Genomic DNA, 19348 nt, shown 5'->3' with positions numbered 1-19348 from the left:
CTAAGCTTAAGGCAACATTACTCCAGAGGTTTCGATTCACGACGAGGGCTATCGAATCAATTTTTGAGAGGCCAAGCCCGGCAATGGCGAAACAGGTCGCCAATTTGCAAACAGGTTGCTTGGGTATTTTGATCACTGGCAATACTTGGACAAAACTGAAAAGACGTATGACGCCTTGAGAAACAAGGCTGTCTCCTCACAATTCTTGCGACGATGTGATCAGAAGCTTGCCATCTTTCGGAAGGACGAAGGTAGCAAAGGTCTGGACAGTTTAGCAGAAACAGCGGATCACTATCTCGAAGCGCAAGGCCTGACAAATCTGGCTAGAGGTCGAGAAGAAAAGGTGTATGTGAAGAGTGGAAGGCAAGCTAATGAGCCATCAAGCGGTCAAGCGAAGCCCTTTTGCTTCATATGCAACAAGCGAGGACACAAGCCGTCAGACTGCTGGTCTAGGACTAGCGGATCTAAAGCTGCGACCGGCTGGAAAGGGAAGAAGCCTGGGCATGGATCGGAAGGCTTTACCAAAAACCCGAAGGACCGCAACGAGGCTTCGTGTTCTCTTTCTGAACGCGGCCAACCAACCGAAGAAGATGGGCGGCAAGAAGAGAGCACACATGCTGTAAACACCGAAGACCGCAGTTCTGAAAAGATTGGTTCAGGTGCGGAAAGCACCTGAACCACGCTGGGCAGTGTTCCTTCTGAAGCAACATCATCAAGAGGGGGGAAAAGAAAAAAGAAAGATGACGGTCAATTAATATTGGAGCAATTGGGCAATGTTACATGTGCAATGAAAACATGCAAACCGCAGGACGACCTCGAAATGTTTTGTTTCTCTCTGCTCAAAGACATGAGAGAGGTCCCTGAGGACAGGCGTCTCACCATGAAAATTAAAATAATGCAAGTAGTGGAGGAATTTAAAAAAATAGTGTTTTAAAAAAATAGCATATACCAGTTCGTTAATGTACAATTTTGACTTATGCTATATTTTGTGTTTTGTTTGAATTTCATTCTTATAATTTTTTCCATTTTATGTTGTAACTGTGCATTTATTGTTTGCATTTGTCTATGTGAAGTTTTGTCGTCCATAAGTTAAATAAATTATTGTTTTCCACCGAGTACTGAAGCAATGTTTCAGCATTAAAACAAATAGTAACAACATGTATAGAAAAATATGAATGCTGCTTACTGTATTGTGGTGAAAGCAGTAAACGTATATATATATATATATATATATATGTATATATATATGCCTGCCATTGTTGCTTGCATGACTTACATCACTGGAGTGGAAGTAGCTGTATGTCATGGAGCTGCTTCACGGCTGCTTCCTTTGACACACCAGGTTGGTTCCACTGCCAGGGGACCTCACCAGCACTGCTACAGAAGTACGCCATCAGAAGATTTCTGGCATCCACAGCTCTAGCTTCAAAGTTTCTGGCACGTGTGGTGCGAAGTGGAAAGTAGCCCTGCTCCGAGCCATCCCTTGGCATGCCTTGCCGCCAGTGCCCCGGCACAACATTCCCAAAACTGTCCTCCCTGTCTGTGAAATGATGCACGTCTGGATTAAGGATGGACAGGAAGTTGTGCAAGATGCAAGCTGCTTTGACGACAAAGTCAACATTCTCAGGCTGCAAAGGCATGGTTCGGAGGAGTATGCGCCACCGGGCTGCCGTGATGCCAAAGGCATTTTCCACGCACCTCCTGGAAAAAAAAGGAAAATCATTGATTTTTATTCAGGCTGATGCAATGCAATACCTTCCTTTAAACAAAAGAAAAGTGCGGAAGGGTTGGAAGCTCTTGCTGGTGCATACTTAGGGACAGCATAATACTTTGGGATACAATAAAAAAGGTAAGCCAATACGAATGCTTGTTCCTGTGTGGTCATGTCTCATGTTTTTTTTTTCTTTCTTTTCTCTGTTCCCAAGTATTCAACAAAAGTCATTGATGTGAAGCGTGAAAGGTTAGCTAGCAACGAATGGTTATTCCATGAGCTGTCACACTAAGCATCAGCTATTATACATATTAAGCTCGTTACATATTTGTTCTATGTGTATACTGCCACTGTACATTACGGCCTTGTACCAATAGAATACTAGCTTCCATGTTTAATTTTGTGGTACGCAGCTGTATTTGTGTAAACATTGCATGTCATACAATACGACACTTACTAGTGAAATGATCTCATCTGCGAACTCGTGACACAAAGTTGAATGAAAACTTTTTGTGCAATTTTAATAGATGTCTACTTTTCATGGGTTTGCAGTACCAAAGTTCACAGAATATTTTGGTGAAATGGTCATATTTTGTATGCATTTCTGTTTCATTTTAGAATTTAACCATGCTTACTGCAAATCAGTAATTTTATCGTACCGTGCTCGGCTCAGTCGGTAGTTGAACACCCTTCGTGCATCATTCAGCTGCTTTGCTGGAAATGGACGCATAAAATCGCTGCGCAGCTGGAATGCCTCGTCCCCAATGAAGGTGAAAGGTGCAACAGTGGCCGTTGTTCCAGGAAGTCGAGCAAAAGCAGGCACAGAGAGGCGCTCCTGTCGAAGGGCTTTTCCAAATGTGGAGTTCTGGAAGACACCACCATCGCTATGTCGGCCTTCTGCTCCAACATCTATCATGATGTACTTGTAGTTGCTGTCAACAACAGCCATCAACACCACAGAAAAGGTGCCCTGAAAATTGGTGTTCAAGAATTACAGCAGAGGCACAAGTATGCCTAACATGATGAAAGGGGGACAGGCAGCTATTAATAAGCAAAGTGAAAGAGCATATTTGTAAATGTCAGGTGCATCCGCTACGTGGGTTTAAGTACCAAGGTTACATGCGACGAGGATAACAGGGGCAGCAGTTATGTCGCAGCCTTGTGAGCTCTGGCAACATGCATTGCCTGTACAGAAACCAAAATGTAGAGTTGACAAACACAAGATTGCGTGCATTTGTTTACATACAGGGTGTTTCATTTTAGCTGCACCAAATTTTAAAAAATTGCCTGTGGCAGATAGCACAATTATAATCCTTGATCTAAACTACTCGATGAGGCGGCCATTACTTCCATGCGAAATCAAAACGTCTAATCGAGTAATTAACATAATTACGCTAATTGACCTTTTAGTTATTCATTTTACGGCACATATCTTAATCTACTAATTATAGCCAGTGAGTTCGCAAGGCGTATCCACTTGGAATGAATTCTCAGGACTGAACCAGTTTCTATATGTTAATTTTCAAAATGTCTGACGAAATCCATGGGCAACTTTATTTATTCATTTATTTTCAAATACTGAAGCCCTATGCAGGGGTATTGCAGGAGTGGGGTACATAGAATACATATATGAAAGAAGTCGAACAGTAATATCAAACCAATGCTTCTACAAAATCAGATGTCGCCATTTCACGAACACAACCGGGTAAATGATTCCAGCTTTCAATGACTCGGAAAAAACGGTGTTTGAATACGTTAGTGCACGCAAAAAAGGGCTTTAAGTTAAGGCTGTGGCCACGTCTAGTCGGAAGAGCACTAGCATGCATGCTTTTATGCTTCCATGCATAAAACAGCGTTTTCTTCAGAAAGTTAACTGGGTGGGCGTTCCGCCCATGCATGTTGTCGGACACTTTGAAAATTAATATCTCAAAACTGGTTCAGTCCTGAGAATTCGCTCCACGTGAATACGCCTTGCGAACTCACCGGCTATAATTCGTAGATTAAAAGATGTGCCGTAAAAAATTATTTTAAAAGTTAATTAGCGTAATCATGTTAATTACTCAATTAGACATTTTGATTTCTCATGGAAGTAATGGCCGCCTCATCGAGTAGTTTAGATCAAGGATTATAATTGTGCTATTTGCCACAGGCAATTTTAAAAAATTTGGTGCAGCTAAAATGAAACACCCCGTATATATGTAACACAGCAACACATGTGTAGCACTGCTTGGAAAAATGCAACCTTTCAATAAATCAAACTATGAATGAAAGCATTAAGATTGGCATCACGTAGTTGGTAGCAACTGTAAATCCAATCACACACTTGCATAATTATTTCAGTGGCGTCGATACACCTTATACATGCACATATTTACCTTGTAGTTGAAGTACAAGCTGCCAGAATTCCGAGGAGCAATTATGGCAACGTGTTTTCCGTCAACTGCTCCCAAACAGTTTGGGAACTGCCACTGTGCGGCAAATCCATCGGCAATCTGCGCCCACTCAGACGTGCTTGGTACCTGGAAATATCCAAAGCAACAAGTACTGCTCCTGTAATTTCTCAATACAAGTGGCTGAAAGGAACAGTAGAAATTCAGTTGTGATTGTGCAAAATCACACGTCTCTTTTAGCTACACCAAATTTAAAAAATAGAGCAATATAATTCACAATGAAGTTATTACTATCATAGGAGTGTCCAGATTGGCAGCCTCTAGATAATGAGTAATTTGTAGAGGTGGGCGAATTTTCGAAGTTTCAAATATCACAGAAATTCCACACCAACCATTCGTATTCGAAAATGAACTATTTGTGTGTTTTTGAAATATCGAAACTAAATAAATATTTTGCAAAAAGTAACTATTAAGGTTCGTTACTGTTCTTCGTCTGCTAAACAAAGTGGTGTACCACAAATGATCAAAATTGAAACAACAACAACAAAAGTTTCGAAGCAATGCAGGCACAAACTGACTAATGCAAGCTTTGTTTTCGGTTTTGCAGCAGAAGCCTACATTACAGCCTGTGATTTTTGCTTGCGGTCTGTCATGTAGTCTTTTTTGGCAGCCTAGTCATGCATCGTTTTCTCTTTTACACTAAAATGAGTGATGCTTTTTTTGCAACGGGCCCTATTACCTATGTCTTTGGCGCAGAAGTCCTCCAGCAGATTCTTTTTCCCACAACTTCAGATCTTTATTAGGCAAACCATTTATTTAGCGTCCGTGCAAAGCTTGTCACACAGCAGCCATTCATTTGGAAATCTTGTTTCCAACCAGACCCTAAAGAGGTTCAGATTATTTGTGCAGTTTTTTTAATCCCACACGATTTTGGCCGCACTTGAATGAGGCGAAATGCAAAAATGCCCGTCTGTTTGCGTTGTAGTGCACGTTAAAGAACCCCAGGTGGTCAAAACTAATCCGGAGCCCTGCACTACGGCGTGCTTCATAATCAGAATTGGTTTTGGCGCGCAAAAACCTCAGAAAGAAGATTTTGAAATTGATCCTAATTAAGCCTGACAGCGATACTTTTTTTCAGTAGTCAGTACTAGTGTGGTGCTTAGTTATATCAAAAGAAATATTGCTGTTGTAATTATATTAGTCTGCATTTGACTCTTCGATATTCGATTCACATTTGACAAAGTTGATATTCACCTACCTCTAGTAATTTGTGCAAGTAACATGTGTAACTAAGAGTTACGTATTATAACTTTTTTATGTTGTTGTCGGAATAAAGTAGAAATTTAGGAGAACCAATGAAACAAGTGATAGGTTTACATGCAGAGCAGTACTTAAACATGTGTGCCAGCTGTGTCCCTCACAGCTGTGTGACATTACCTTCATGTAGTGGTCTTTGAGCCTTGCCCAGATTGCTCGACAGCCCACATGAATGCACACTCTAGCCGTCTCAATCCCCACACGGTAAGCCAAGGCAACGTCTTTTATGTCTTGCCCGGATGCCAAGTAGCTGGAATGGAAGTAGGAAAAAAATTAGTAGCCATTTTTCAATTGTTGTTTGCACATTAATTATGATATGACTTGACATGACAATGATTTCCATGGCTATGGGGGCATTTTTTGGGTGACATACGATCAAAATTTAATTTGGGTAGGTTAACTACCACCTTTGTTTAATACTACATGTGCAAGCATTCCTCAGGGCATGTTTTACAAGTTGCACAAGGTCAAAAGCGCTGAGGTAGCTTTTGCGTGATGGCACTCGATGGCAAAGTTTTTCGATAAAGTTAGTCATAATTGCTACACTGGTAATGCACACAGTTCAAACTTGCAGCCTCTTTGACCCCCCGATGTGGAATACTTTTTTTTTTCAAGTATTTTTTTTTCATGCGCATTGTCAGTTGCGTCGCTACTACTTTTCTTGTTTTTAATCAGCGTTTTGTGACCCATTCCTTATTTGCTTATGCGTTTTATTTAGTTGTGTGTAATGAACCAGATTATATACTGGTTTTTTTTTCATTCACGCGCATTGTCAGTTGTTTCGTTCTAATTTATTTTGTTTTGTTTCAATGTATTGTGGCCCCTCCCTGCTTTGGATGCCAAAAGACAGCTGGCAGTATGTAAACAAATAAAATCAAATAAATCACATTCAATCACAAAAAAAAGAGTTTCCTGTTTAGGCTGCACATTCCGTATTCCTCCAATTGCACATTATTTCTGTAAGGGCAACTAGCCTTTACAAACCTCAATGCTATAGCAAGTCGTTCTCCAGGCTCCAGGGGTTCTCGAATGTGGTGCTGCCGTGTGAGGTCCTCTGCGACAAAGCTCAATAGCTTGTCAAAAAGCTGCGGCGTCATGCGGAAGAACTTATAGAAAAATCCATGTTCACCCTGACGCATTCGTTGCATCTGTAAAAAATGATGCATTATAACTTGGCAGAAGGTCCGTGCGCCATACCCATATACACATGCCTGCATCAGGAGCTGTACACTTTTCAATGACACAAACATATAGCCACTAGTCATGATTAATTTTACCCCCTGCATTGTTTATATGCTTGAATACAAACAGTGTGTCGGCAAAACATAACAGCCAGTGAATGTTAGATTATAAAAAAATTCAGCGGCCACTGCCCAGAAACTTCCGAAAGCATTCGCACAGCATTTTAACCTGCCATGTCACTATTTAGGTACATTACACCTCATATTGTAGTCACACTTCCGAGAGACAAAAAGTATAGGGAATCATATCTCATCCACAAGTTTATTAAATGACAACCAACACGTATGAATGTTTCAAACGGTGCTCTTGAATTCATTTGCTACACTAATGGCACACATATAACTAGCAGTCCTTAACTCTTTTTGTAGGGGTGTGCAAATACTGAATAGTAGATTTAGAATAAAATTTCGAATCAAATAAAGAAACAAAAAACAGGATATTGAATGAAATATCGAATAGCAGAAAATGTATTACAAAACATAATGCTTACAAACTTTGTGCAAGAAAGGAGGGTGCTGCACAGGCTCTGTATATACGGTATGGTGTACTGTTAATGAAGGGGACTCCAAATTAGCATTCCAGCACTGGTTACAGCTCAGTTCTACTATATGAAGGTCTGGAAAATACTTGTTTTATTAATAGATTGTCTGTTGAATAGAATCAAGAACTTTTTTCTTTCTGAAGCTGAAGAATTAGTTACGGTGTGTTGTACTTCATACGCCTACACGGGTTATACTGACGGCTGTGGAAGCGGCGTTAAGTATCGTCACCGCATATCTAATATACGATCTGCGTGCCATCCCGGTGGCTAATCAGCGCCCGACCTTCGCCCATGCCTCTTTTTTTGTGTGTGTGTGCTTTCCGAAATACGCCCTGATCTTGTCGTTCCCTCCGTTCGCGTACGTCGCGTTATCGTTTCGATCGGTGCTGTCAACCTGGACGAGCCTTGTACCGACGAGGCGGTGCCACTAAATTGCGGCGTTCGCGCGCTGTGTGTGCGATTGATCCCCGCATTACTATTTTAACACTAGACAAGGCCGGCTGTAAAAAAGGGCGAATTGCCCGTTTTACAGCATACGCAATGGTACAGTGCTCGCTAAACTAAAACTGTCTACTTTCACTTACGTCCCCTATGCGCGCACACAAAAACGCTGATATGGAAAGCAATTTCTGTCCCGACGAAGACAAATCCCCATGTGGAATAGTGGCTCCTTGTTCTACTACTGTAGATCATGGAAAGAGGTTACTTACAGCCGTATAGTAAAGTCCTTCTTCTTTACGCCGTTGAAAGACGGGCCGGACCCACCAACGTCGCTGCAGACGCTTTCTGCGTTCCCGCCGCCTTTGCAAGAGCAGCAGCAGCAAGAACTTCTGTGCAAGAAGCAAAAGCTTCAATCTCATGTAGTACATGGCGGGCGGCGAACGCTGAAGCTGGCGAAGCAAGCGGATTAACAAAATCTAGATAGCAACGTCGTGCGGTCGCGCGCAGATGTCAACTCCAGTCGTGGGCAAGCAGACGCTATCGCGCGCACGGGTAGATCAGTGATGATGTTGATGATCGATGTAGTTTTGTTTAATAACAATGTGTAGATACAAATGGCGTGCATTTCTCCATTTAAAAACAATGTAGTAGATGTAACATTGATAAATTAAATAGAAAGGACCAGCCATAATGAATTAAAGCTTTTCTCAAACCGAAACGTTTCCGCCGTCACTGGTCTGTCAGCCCTGTGCTACGCGCAGTGAAGCGCGCACGTTTGCGCGTATCGTGTGGCTGGTCGCCCTTCCCTTCGTCACCCGCGTACGCACTCGGAGACGCGTACGCGTAGCGAGACGCGTATCCCGTGCCACGTGTGGTTGGGCCTTTACATGTTTGCGCCGGTACAGGCTGCCGGTGTTGCCGCGCTCGCCGTATCTTGCAAGCGATCTCCACACGGCTCTGACCTTTGTATGCGCTGTGCATTTGCCGCTCAGTTTCCGTTGAAGTGACAGACCGCACGAACCTTCGCCCGTTGCGGCGGCTGCGCTTGCTGCCAGCGTTTTGACAGTCGTTGTCGGCGGTCATTCAGTGGGATCTATTCATGTTTGCTTGTGCGCGCTGACACCACGCTTGTTAATTCAGTTAGTAAGCGAATGTGTCTAAGTTTGTGCAGCCGATAAAACTACTATCCCTACTCCGAATAGCTCTCTACTAATTTGCTATCGCAATTGATGCTTCGCCTCTTGGGCGAAACTGCGACATTTTTTTTTCAGGATACAACGCCCACGATCTTACAGCACCACGCTCACAGAAAGAAACATTTTCATTATAGCTTTAGTAACTGAATAATGCAATAAATATGTGATGGCAATCTTCGCAAAGCTTCCAATTTGTCAGACCTTTATTTTCAGTAGCTCCTTTCGCAGCCTGTGGCTTCAGATGCACAGCGCGTCAAGAGCTTAGATAATTTATCAATACTCCAGTAAGATCGCTTAAACATATACATAATGCGACAGACGTTAATGGCGCCCAATAAATAAAATAAATAGTTGCAGCTCTGAGCATAATATGGTGGTGTGCTGGTATACTGGGTGATCTAAAGTTATAAATTTTCAGGTTAGCCCACATTTATAAGCAGCGTTGAACATGTTTTTATTCAAATAATTTGACTAACTGTGGGCATGTGTCTAGAATGTCTAAAGGGAAAATGCTGGTAGGAAGTTTGAAATAATTGGTAAAGTCATGATGCGGCCTAAAAACTGTTAGTAGAAAGCTGCTAAGATATTGACAAAGTCTACAAACATGTTTCTATTCAATGTAGCTAGCCAATTGTTAGAACAATGTCATTAGCGTGTCTAAAGAAAGCGCTCGTAAATTGTTAATAGGACGTTTACAGACAGCCTACGAACATGCTTAAATTTAATGAACGATATAGGAGGTCTAATGAAACGTGCTTCTAGGCAGTTAGTAGGAAGTTTAGAGATAACCTATGAACATATTTATAAATAACGTTGGTGGCCAATTGTTTCTAGTGTCTTATTAGCCAGTTGTTAGGAAGCCTAAATGCCGTTCGAAGGATTTCTATTGATTGTTGGTAGGTTCTAGGATCATTAGTCTAAAGACGGTCCAAAAGTGTGGATAGAAAGTTTTATAAAGCTTATCTCATATTTTTAATTATGCAATAGGATGATCTAGTTCTTATTTCTGCGCCAAATGATTGCCTTACTTTTTATTGAGTGCCAAATATATTTATTTAATTCCGTCGAACCTATCTAGCAAGGTGGATTTACGCCATCAGAAGAAGCAATCAAAACCAAAGGAAAGCGCCACGTCATGGCAAAGTAAAAGCGTTACCGTAATGAAATACCACCCAAAAGGTGTGGTTGACACCCAGAAGTAGTTCAACTAAACCTTATAAAATATTTTTCTTAAATACTTACGAAGGCAGCAAGACAATGGGAAAAGATTTATCCACAGCCACGTCATGCATTAAAAAAAGTAATGTTCATAAAGTAGAAAAGGGAGTCGACATTTAAGTCCAAATCAAGTTTCTTTAAAGCTTGTGTGAGTTTGTCGAAGCTTTAAGGATGAACGATCACATTTCACGCACTCTTACCAAGGCAAGTCGACATCCTGTCGACATTTTTTACAGGGTAATGCGTGAGCAGGCCTTTGAGCACCTGGTTAGAATGTATAATAAAGTTTTCGTCGTTGCGGCTACAGGAATGTTCATTATAATGAGATCGTAGTGTTGAGAGTAAGAGCTGTGTCTGTTAACTGTGTTAAGGTGGTAGGCCAACAAAAAAAATTTTAAAAAGTTAGGGCTGAAATATTTTTACCTGAATTAGCATGTCTTATTTTACTTCATCAACTATTTAAACTGCAGAAATTGAACTGCAGAAACTGCAGAAAATGAGTCAGAGTGTGCTCCCGTTAAAGCTGTCGCCCTATACGCCGAGGAATGCCGTCTATTAGCCCGACATTTCACCTCCGACCGCCAACAACGACAAAAACCCAATCGTGATGGCGATGCTACGAATCCAAACTTCGCTCCCGGCACACTTGTCTTATTGTCCGTGCCTTGTACCACGCCTGGACTTTCGACAAAACTTCTCTCGAAGTATGATGAACCATACCGCATCGTCGAAAAAATTTCTCCCGAATTATGATGGACCATACTCCATCGTTCAACACACCTCTCCGGTCAGCATGTCATAGAGTCGCTTACACCGACATCCGACAAGCGCCACCGTGGACGGGATGTTGTCCACGTTCACCGCCTGAAACGATTCTATGACCCGCTCGTCTCCACGTCGTAAGCAGCCAGGATGGCCTCGCTTTTGCACCGGGGGTAATTTTAATGAAGAAGAAGAGCACAAGGACAAGGCCAGCCAGATGGTCTGTTCAATGCCTGGAACCAGTGGGCCAGGCGGTTCGCCAATGCTTAACACGCAGGTGAGCTGTTCGGGCAACCGGCTGTTCCTGCTCTGCGTCACCTACCTTCTCGGTTACGAACAGACGCTATCATCTGAACTGTTCAATGCACTCCTTTACACATTGTATTTTTTGGCAGGTACTTTTTGTCATAAAATGTGCTAAAAGTGCTAGTCGCACCTGCAGTGATAAGTAACTAATAAATCGCTCAATTGAGTAAAGCTCTGGCGTTTATGCGGCTAAGTGTAGAACCTATGCAATGAACTAGCATAAATGCAATGCAATAAATATTACGAAAGTAATGCTTGAAAAACTAAGCAAAGTGAGAAAAATTGCGAATTTGGATCAAATTTGTTTGCGAAATGAGCTGTAAGTGCAAGAAAATTGCTTCAATTATTTTGTTCTAGTTCATTGCACACATCTCTATGTGAGGAATTGGTGTACAAAATTTCATATTAGAATATTATTTCAACAAAAAGTTATCGAGATTTGCATAGCATCAGGTGCAGCACAATGTCAAAAAAAAAGAAACAAAGATGGCACAAACAACACAGAAGCCTTCAATGCACCAGCTTCATCGCTGGAGCCCCCATGAGATACACTAGAGTCCCCTATTGTTCGTGTGGCTGCTCAGCGACAACATAAAATGAAAAAGGTTATTTTGAATAATATTTTCATAAAAAATAGTAATGATTTTCGGTTTAACAATACGTGTGTATGGGTTAGAAAATTCATTACAACTCCCAAACTAATGGTGATAGGAGGATATTTGCTTTTGCAGCATGTTCCTGAATGTTAGTGCCTACATAAAATATAAAGAGCAAAAAATTAAGAAAATTGACTCTTGAAGGTGGCCTACCATCTTAATAGACTAAATAACAATGGTAATTGGGATAAAGGCAGGAAAAACACTATATGACCTAAAGGAACGGTGAAGTGGGGGTTGCGGATTGATCTGAGCCACCTGGGGCTGTGTACTTTGCGTTTCAGTAACACTTCATGGGCGTTTTTGTATTTCGCCCCCATCAAAATGCGGCTGCCATTCCACAAATAGACAAGAGGACTTCGAACGACTACACCCAGAACGTTTGCCGCATATATTTAGGGCTTAAAATGCGACATACAGTGACTTCATTATAATTGTTTGTTATGAGCAAACGACTTTTGTTATTCTAATGGTCGCTTTCACGATTCTCCCCCATGAAGGAAAGGAACTAGAGGCGTATAAATTATGTTAGCAAAACAAATGCTTCTTTGTACCATGACACCGGTCAATACCACCGAGCACCGGTAGGTGCTTGCATGCGGAAGCTTTTCTTCGTAGATCTCGACTGCTTACGTACCAGCAGGTTCATGACACTCTTCCACGTTTGTGTCTTCTTCGCAGGTACAGGGGAGCTCAGAATGTAAGAAACGTGTTTTTCAAAGCTACAAGGCGACACACATTGATGACACGCATCTTGCTTCTGAGGTGAATGTCAGATAATTTATCATGTACTGAACGAAATGTAAGCTACGTTGATACGCTAGACATTTTCAGGTTCGAGTGTAGAGGAGCGAAATAATTAGACGTGTCTTGCAGTATTTTGATGCACTTGTGGCGTACATTTGGTAAATTTACCGCGTTACGCATAATTTCAAACACCACTAATTATTCGTTATTTATGTAGATTGGAGCAATATTTCAGTTAACCATAATGGCTGCTGCAATCTTGCTTATATTCTATGGTTGAAATGATATTGCTTTAGTGCAGGAACACTTTTTCTGCTGTGATATCCAAATCGTAGTTCTTACTCGCAAGACAGACTCGTTTAGTGCCCCTGCATATGTACAGAAAATATTAGGCAACGCGTGAAATATATCAGAATATCTATCGAATGAACACTTTTATTATGTAATTCTGCTTAACAATCTTTTCACCTTTTCAAATTATTTGAAGCCTTTCATCTCATTCAAATGGCTTTAAAAAGTGGGAGGTATTTCTACTTGCTCATTATTGCTTCGCATATTTGTTCCTCTGTACGGCAAGAAATAGCGGATGACAACTATGAACAGCTGTTTGCTACCCTGGGCTCGCAAATTTCACTGCAGGATCATGTGGCGCTGGTAACGTGGAAAGACTACTGGAGTTCATGCAATCGTTCTTTGGTCCACGAGTTGCCTTGGGCAGCAACGTTGTGGACGCTTCCCAGTAGAACTATTCGTAACTACATCAGGGGAAATATGGATTCGGTTGTCAAGACACACTTACTTGCACTAAATCTTGGTCATAACGCAATGAGATATCTTAAGATATGTCCCACACGTCCTGTCAATTTTGCTTTGGTGGATTGCATACTGATTGAGGAGAGTGGTGCAGGTAAAACAACCTCGAATGATTATGTGAATGTATCAATCACGAGAACATTGGCATGTAAAATTGATATGTTCTGTAAGGGAAATGAAAGCACAACAGGGTGTTTACCGCTGCCACCTACACGAACTCTTTCAGTGGCTGCTAGAGAATGTCACCATTTTGCTCTGAAAGATGATCCTAAATATTTACGGCAAAGTATGCTCAGAAATGAAGTAGTATATGTAGGCTGCGTAAAGCAGGAGAATGTAGATTTCGGTTGCCACTCATATCCCACTGGATTCATCTTGGATGCACTGAGTTTTTACAATGTCACTTTGAAATGGTTCTTTGGCACCCGCACATCCACTGTGTCAAATGCGCTCATAAATGGAGGGGTCGACATCTTGGGACACCATGTAATCTTTTACTATAATAATGCCCAATTGTTTGGCATTGATCAGGTTCTTTCTCACGCCACTGAGGTGTTCTACGTCAAAAAGGCGAACTTTGTCTCGACGTCTTTTGCGAACATTGTCGTCGAGTCAAAACTTGGCATGTGTCTCCTTCTGTCCTGCCTCGTGTGCATGTTACTTGTGCTAACCATGGTTGACTGCACAGAAAGAAAACCCTGGCGGCTCAGCTCTGTAATGGACTCCTTTCTGTTTCTTCTGGCTTCATTTTACGCAACCTCATCACCCATTCCCCGCGGAAGAAATTCGTCATTGGTACGCATGGTTCTACGCAGCGTCTGGCTTATCGCCATCCTTCCACTCTCAAATTATTTCCGCAGTGAACTTGTTTCCCGCCTCAGTGTACAATCAGTCCGCGAAAGTTATGGACACATTGGACGAAATTGACGATGCGCTTAGCCGCAAAGCTATCACTCCCTGCCTCCGAATTGGCTCTATGACGCATGACATCGTTGTACGGAACATGAGCTACAGGGACCTTCACGCCAAGCTCAGCTTAGCATTCTATGCGGCGAAAGAGAGAAAGTACTTAGAGGAAATAGACACTGTCGGCTGCCTGTCATGTGCAAAACAGAAGGGCCATGTTTGTTTTACAGACAGGTTGCGAGAGTGTTGGAAACACAAGCTTCACGGATTCGTTGAATCTAGAGATAATCTAAATCTCGCAATAGGGGGCATTCCAGTTCGGAAAAATTTCATGCTTCGTAAAGGCTTTCGCGATATGGTGCGCAGAATAAGTGAGGCAGGATTTTTCGGGGACAAAATGTGGTGCAGTGTCGAGCCTGCCATTGGCGAGAGCGGAGTTAAAGCATACCAGTCAGTCCAGATGAATGAGCTTAGCAGCTTTCTACTTCTTTTTCTTCTGTTCATAGCAACATCTAGTGCAGTTTTTATGCTTGAGCTCATAATTGGGAAGCTGTAGTTATCACTTATTGCATTCATTTTTTATTTGACAAGAATTTTTTGTTGAGCCATTAACTAACCTTAAATTTTCTTCAAGGTCACCGAGGAAGTTCTGGTTTTGACAAACATGGAGCAAATGGAGACGTCTCAAGTTTGGTGTTCTTTTCCGCTATTATTCCGCTATTATTTTATTCGCTTAGTTTTTGAAGATACCGTGGAAAAGCACCGCAGGACTATGAAGTCATACAGAATGACTGGCGGAATTCTAGTGAAGCAATTTCTATTGAACGGTTCCATTATGAATTTCAATTGTCAGTAATTAAACCACGCACATAAAGCATTTATCGCTTATGAGTGATTATATGTACATTATTTCTTGCTCAATTTAACTGCACGTCCATTTTTTTCTTTATGACATGGAGAAAACACACGTAATACACTTGTGCAATGCCCTCCTACGTTCACACAATAAACATAATTTCATTGCTGTTTTGAAAAATCTAAAGGGAAATATACATTGATCTGGCCGTGAATTGAGGTAATTAAAATTCGGCGGAACTCATGTCACGACGCCAGTCTATGGTAATGCGTTTAGGTTTGAATCTGTATAGCAATACAAAGTACTGCCGCTGTCGAAACGAGTTAAGTATAAAGTGTGCACTGCAGCGGAACTGCTCTCTCCCGCTTCCCTAATAATACTCGGCATCATCTAGCGCCGCCGGCGCGAAGCTTACGCGTGATTTCCGAAATGCATGGCTCGCCGGTGCGTACCAATGCTGAAAAATGCGTCACGTGACAACCAGGCGCCCCTCTCCCGTTTCTTTCTGCACACACTACGTCACCTGGTGGCAATGGCGAAAAGTACGTACGTGGCCTCCGACACAACAAGTGTGGCGCTCGGGTGGCGGCGAACGCTGAGAATTGTTCCTTCGCTTCGCTGGGCTTACATCCAGTGGCACATATTCCGTGAGCCAAGTCGGCGTCAAAGTGTTTCATTGAGCAGCGGTACCTACCCATTCCCGAATCTACTGTGACCCATTTGTCGTGAAAGAGGTTCGTTGATGAACAGCACATATGTAAACGTTGCCACATACTCAGTGGCCCAACTTTGTCCGACGGTAGGTTTCGAACCCTGTAAACTCAGTACGGCATCCCGATACACTACGCATTAGACCATGGACTAAAGGTTACCCAGCTAAGCGGGAAAACGATTTCACACAAGCATATATAGATAGATAGGCCACGGAAATTCGAGGACCCTTAAGCTTCGCTTTTAAGAGTGGAACGCGATAGCATTCAAAGATCACTGACTGCTTCTCACGCTTCGCGAAAAGCGCAGCTTAAGCAACCATAATGGTTACCGGGAAGCACTGGGGGGGCGAACGCTATGCACGAACACGAGCTGTCTGGTAGAAATGCGGCCTTCTGCGTGGAGCGATTTCGGAGATATTGCACAGCCGCTGCAAAAAAAATTGCATATTTTGAGGTTTCCGTTTTTGTTTCGTACTTTTATTATTTCAGTCTGAGAAGATTTAACTTAACATATAAATCATGCGCTGTGGGTGTTTTGTTTCATGACATTTCTTTGTGGATTATCATTCTCAAAATTCCGAGGTATAGCTTTGCCAAGAATGCAAGACAAGGTATGAGCAACATTATTGAAAGAATGGTGTGGCAATATAACCCGCATATACCACGTGTCATATAAGAAGGCGTGGCATATACATGTACCTAAATATATTCGGAGGGCCTGCGTGTTTGGGGATGATTTTCTCCACAACGCGCCGACATCGCACGCCGACGTCGGTTGCCGACGCCGGATTTTCTGTGACACGGGGCCCTTAACGCTATCGCGTTAGAATGTGCTTGGAGTGAATGGTAACGTAACTAAGGGGCTTGGTGAAATACTCAGGCATGGTGAAATAACATAGCCCACGGGTAGCATACACTGCTATGAACATCTCAGCCAAGTTTTGTTGTCGTACGCGGTGCGTGGAGCTCGCAAGCGCAGCGCGACGTCACCTTTCTGTTAAACGCTCTCTTTTATAGCTTAAGCTGTTATGGGCGCATTCTAATTGCCGCTTCTGTTCACGTTGTTGTCCGCCGCCGCGTAACCGCTATCGCTCGAAATGCGAAAAAAGTACCCGGTCACCACCGGGATCAAACCCACGCCTGCTGCGTGGGAGTCGGGAACTTGACCATTGAGCGACGCAAGCGCTGGCTATCAGCGTCAGAAAAAGGCCCTATAAACGCGCTCTAGGCAGGCGCGCACGCGCAGACAACCCGTGCATCCGCCAGTATGGTGGCGCTATCTAGTTAAGGCGCCTGCAAAAGCCGCGTCCACAGGCGTAGACGAAGAGATGCGATTCAGACGAGGATGGCAATAAACGCTATCCCATTGTGAGATGTGCTCAACGTATTCTCGGTCCTTCTTCGTTACACGTTATGGCGTCTCCTCGCAAGGTACGAACCGCTGCTGAATAAGCGAATCGTAGAGCAACTTGAGCGGCTACCACGAAGCATCATCGGGCTCAGCAGACTGCTGTGCAGAAAGCATTACAAAGTGCAGCTAGCCGTCGACGCCGGGCACACAGTTGAGTTCACTCTCGTCAAAATGAGGCGTAGAAACTTTGCCGCGAAGACCCTGTTGTGCGCTGTGCGGAAATTGCTACTCTTAAGCCGCTCGCTCCACCAGTTTACGCGGTGACTGTGCTGCGTGTGCCACGCAGGCCTGTAACTTTTTAACGGCAGCCATATTCCTCAAACGTTTCTGGAAGCTTTTTTTGTAAGAATGCGGATTCCCAAACGCGGGTGCTATTTGTAGTTTCGTCTACGTACCGTAGATACCGCTGCCGCCGCGGGGTTGCACCACGAGTCCACTGGCTAAGCGCACTTTGGCTTGCTGTGGAATTGCGTTTGGCGGAAGTTTAGCGCATCGTAGGCGCCAAAATCATAAATCGCCGCGTCTACGTTACCATGCAAAATTCAATTTTGGCTGCGCGCCATGCTGACATTAAAACGGCGGAGCATTGTGGCGACACCCCACTACACCACAGCCTTCGCAGTGTAAGGCACTGAAGAAGCAACGGGAGTCAGCGTAGGTTGTGTTTGATTGCCAATAATTCCACTTCTGGTGAATGTGTTGAAGTGCTTTTTGTGGCAAAGTATTTCTGAAATAGCCTATGTTCACTTCAAATGCCTTTCTCCACTTGGATAAAAAGTGGTTCCGGGCCCCTTTAAAAGGGGCATTATTAAAAGGGTATTATTCGTATTAATAATCGCTCTCTCTATTGAGCCACGAGGGAGTATGCGCTTTTATTCGACGACCTCATTGTTGCATCGTTCAAGCCGCACGCATTTTGTAGTGCCGTTGTTGTAGTGATGTGGTCTCTGTTCCCTACATGTTTCTGATATAGTTTTTCCACACATTTGAAGCAGTTTGAGCGAGGTTACGGTTGTGTTGAAAATCAGGTTTTGTGCGATTAGACGACTCAGTGGAGTAGCGCTGCTGCTCTGGTGCATTTTCTTTTCTCTGAACACTTCCTTTCATGGCATATTTTGTCTGTGTGCTTTAATGACACTCACTGGTACAATAATCCAGATAGTGGGACTCGAAGCGCTTGAAATGGTATATTTGTGTTTACTTTACTTCATTGATGATCCGTGCGGAAATTTTTCCCCTGTAACACTGTGCACTTATCAATGGAGACTGTAACTGCTCCGCTAACGTGCAGCTTCGGCGCTGGCCAAGTTCAGCGGGGTGTTGTGTGCTGTACTATGTCTTTGAGAGTGCTGCCCCCTTTTGCACGTATTTCGAAATGATGACCATGCGGCCCTCAAGTCGATGGGGACGAAAAACGGCGGATCGTGACGAAGAAGTGTTTCTTTGTAAGAAGTGCTGTGAACTGTGACATATGGGTTCGGTCGCAATAAGTGATGCCCGAGACGGATTATTCGCTGCAGCCTGATGATTTTCTTCACAGCAATCCGCTATTGCTTGTATGTACGTTAGTGGTCATTACTTAACCTTATGCAACATTGCAACGGTGTGACAAATGGCGTGCACGCGGGTCCCTCCCAAGATGACCACCACCACCGCAGCAACCTTGGCGTCTGGTACACAACTGTGGGGGAGCACTGTTCTTATTCTCCTGCCTCACCCGACCTGCGCTACACATGATCTCCGGCGCACGGCGAGTGGGCCTCGCGGTATAGCTACAGCGAGCAGGCAGATGGATTTCGAAATTGTGCCGGCATGATGGTGCATCTGGAGACAGCTTAAGTATGGATTCGGCAGGCTAAGCCCCCATGATGCAGGAGCCTTCGGCTGTAGACCGACAGACGGTACGAGTCCGGAAGGATCTTCGGCCATGAAGAACCAGCAGCCTAACGCTTCTCCAGACTGCAATCTCGACGAGCACGCCTCAGACACGCCCACGTGTTCAAGCCTCCGCTCAGAACTCCCCTGCGGACTATGGTTTCCTGATTTCGCTTATTTCTTCGTTTACATCATAATCGGGTGCAATTTTTTTCCTATTCTTAGGCAGTTGGAGTTGCCGCGTGCA

At 43.4% G+C, this 19348-nt stretch overlaps 1 protein-coding gene across 1 annotated transcript; it reads right to left on the bottom strand.

Annotated features, from left to right (window-relative positions):
- Positions 1–1277: 1277 nt before the first annotated feature.
- On the bottom strand, positions 1278–8476 carry LOC119456663 (uncharacterized). Its single transcript, XM_037718489.2, has 6 exons — positions 7912–8476; positions 6403–6566; positions 5539–5668; positions 4087–4230; positions 2371–2681; positions 1278–1701 (listed from the first exon to the last, which is right to left on the bottom strand). The coding sequence occupies exons 1-6, from the start codon at positions 8068–8070 to the stop codon at positions 1278–1280; spliced, it is 1332 nt and encodes a 443-aa protein (XP_037574417.2). The 5' UTR covers positions 8071–8476.
- Positions 8477–19348: the final 10872 nt, after the last annotated feature.

The sequence above is a fragment of the Dermacentor silvarum genome, chromosome 6 (genome assembly GCF_013339745.2).
Source record: "Dermacentor silvarum isolate Dsil-2018 chromosome 6, BIME_Dsil_1.4, whole genome shotgun sequence".
Lineage (NCBI taxonomy): Eukaryota > Metazoa > Arthropoda > Arachnida > Ixodida > Ixodidae > Dermacentor > Dermacentor silvarum.
This window is presented reverse-complemented; position numbering and strand designations above follow the sequence as displayed.

Coding starts and splice junctions, on each gene's coding strand:
- LOC119456663 (XM_037718489.2), bottom strand. CDS start 8,070: ATGTACTACATGAGATTGAAGCTTTTGCTTCTTGCACAGAAGTTCTTG. Junction 6,567..7,911: donor AAGGACTTTACTATACGGCT/GTAAGTAACCTC, acceptor CATTTTTTACAG/ATGCAACGAATGCGTCAGGG. Junction 4,231..5,538: donor TCAAAGACCACTACATGAAG/GTAATGTCACAC, acceptor GGATATTTCCAG/GTACCAAGCACGTCTGAGTG.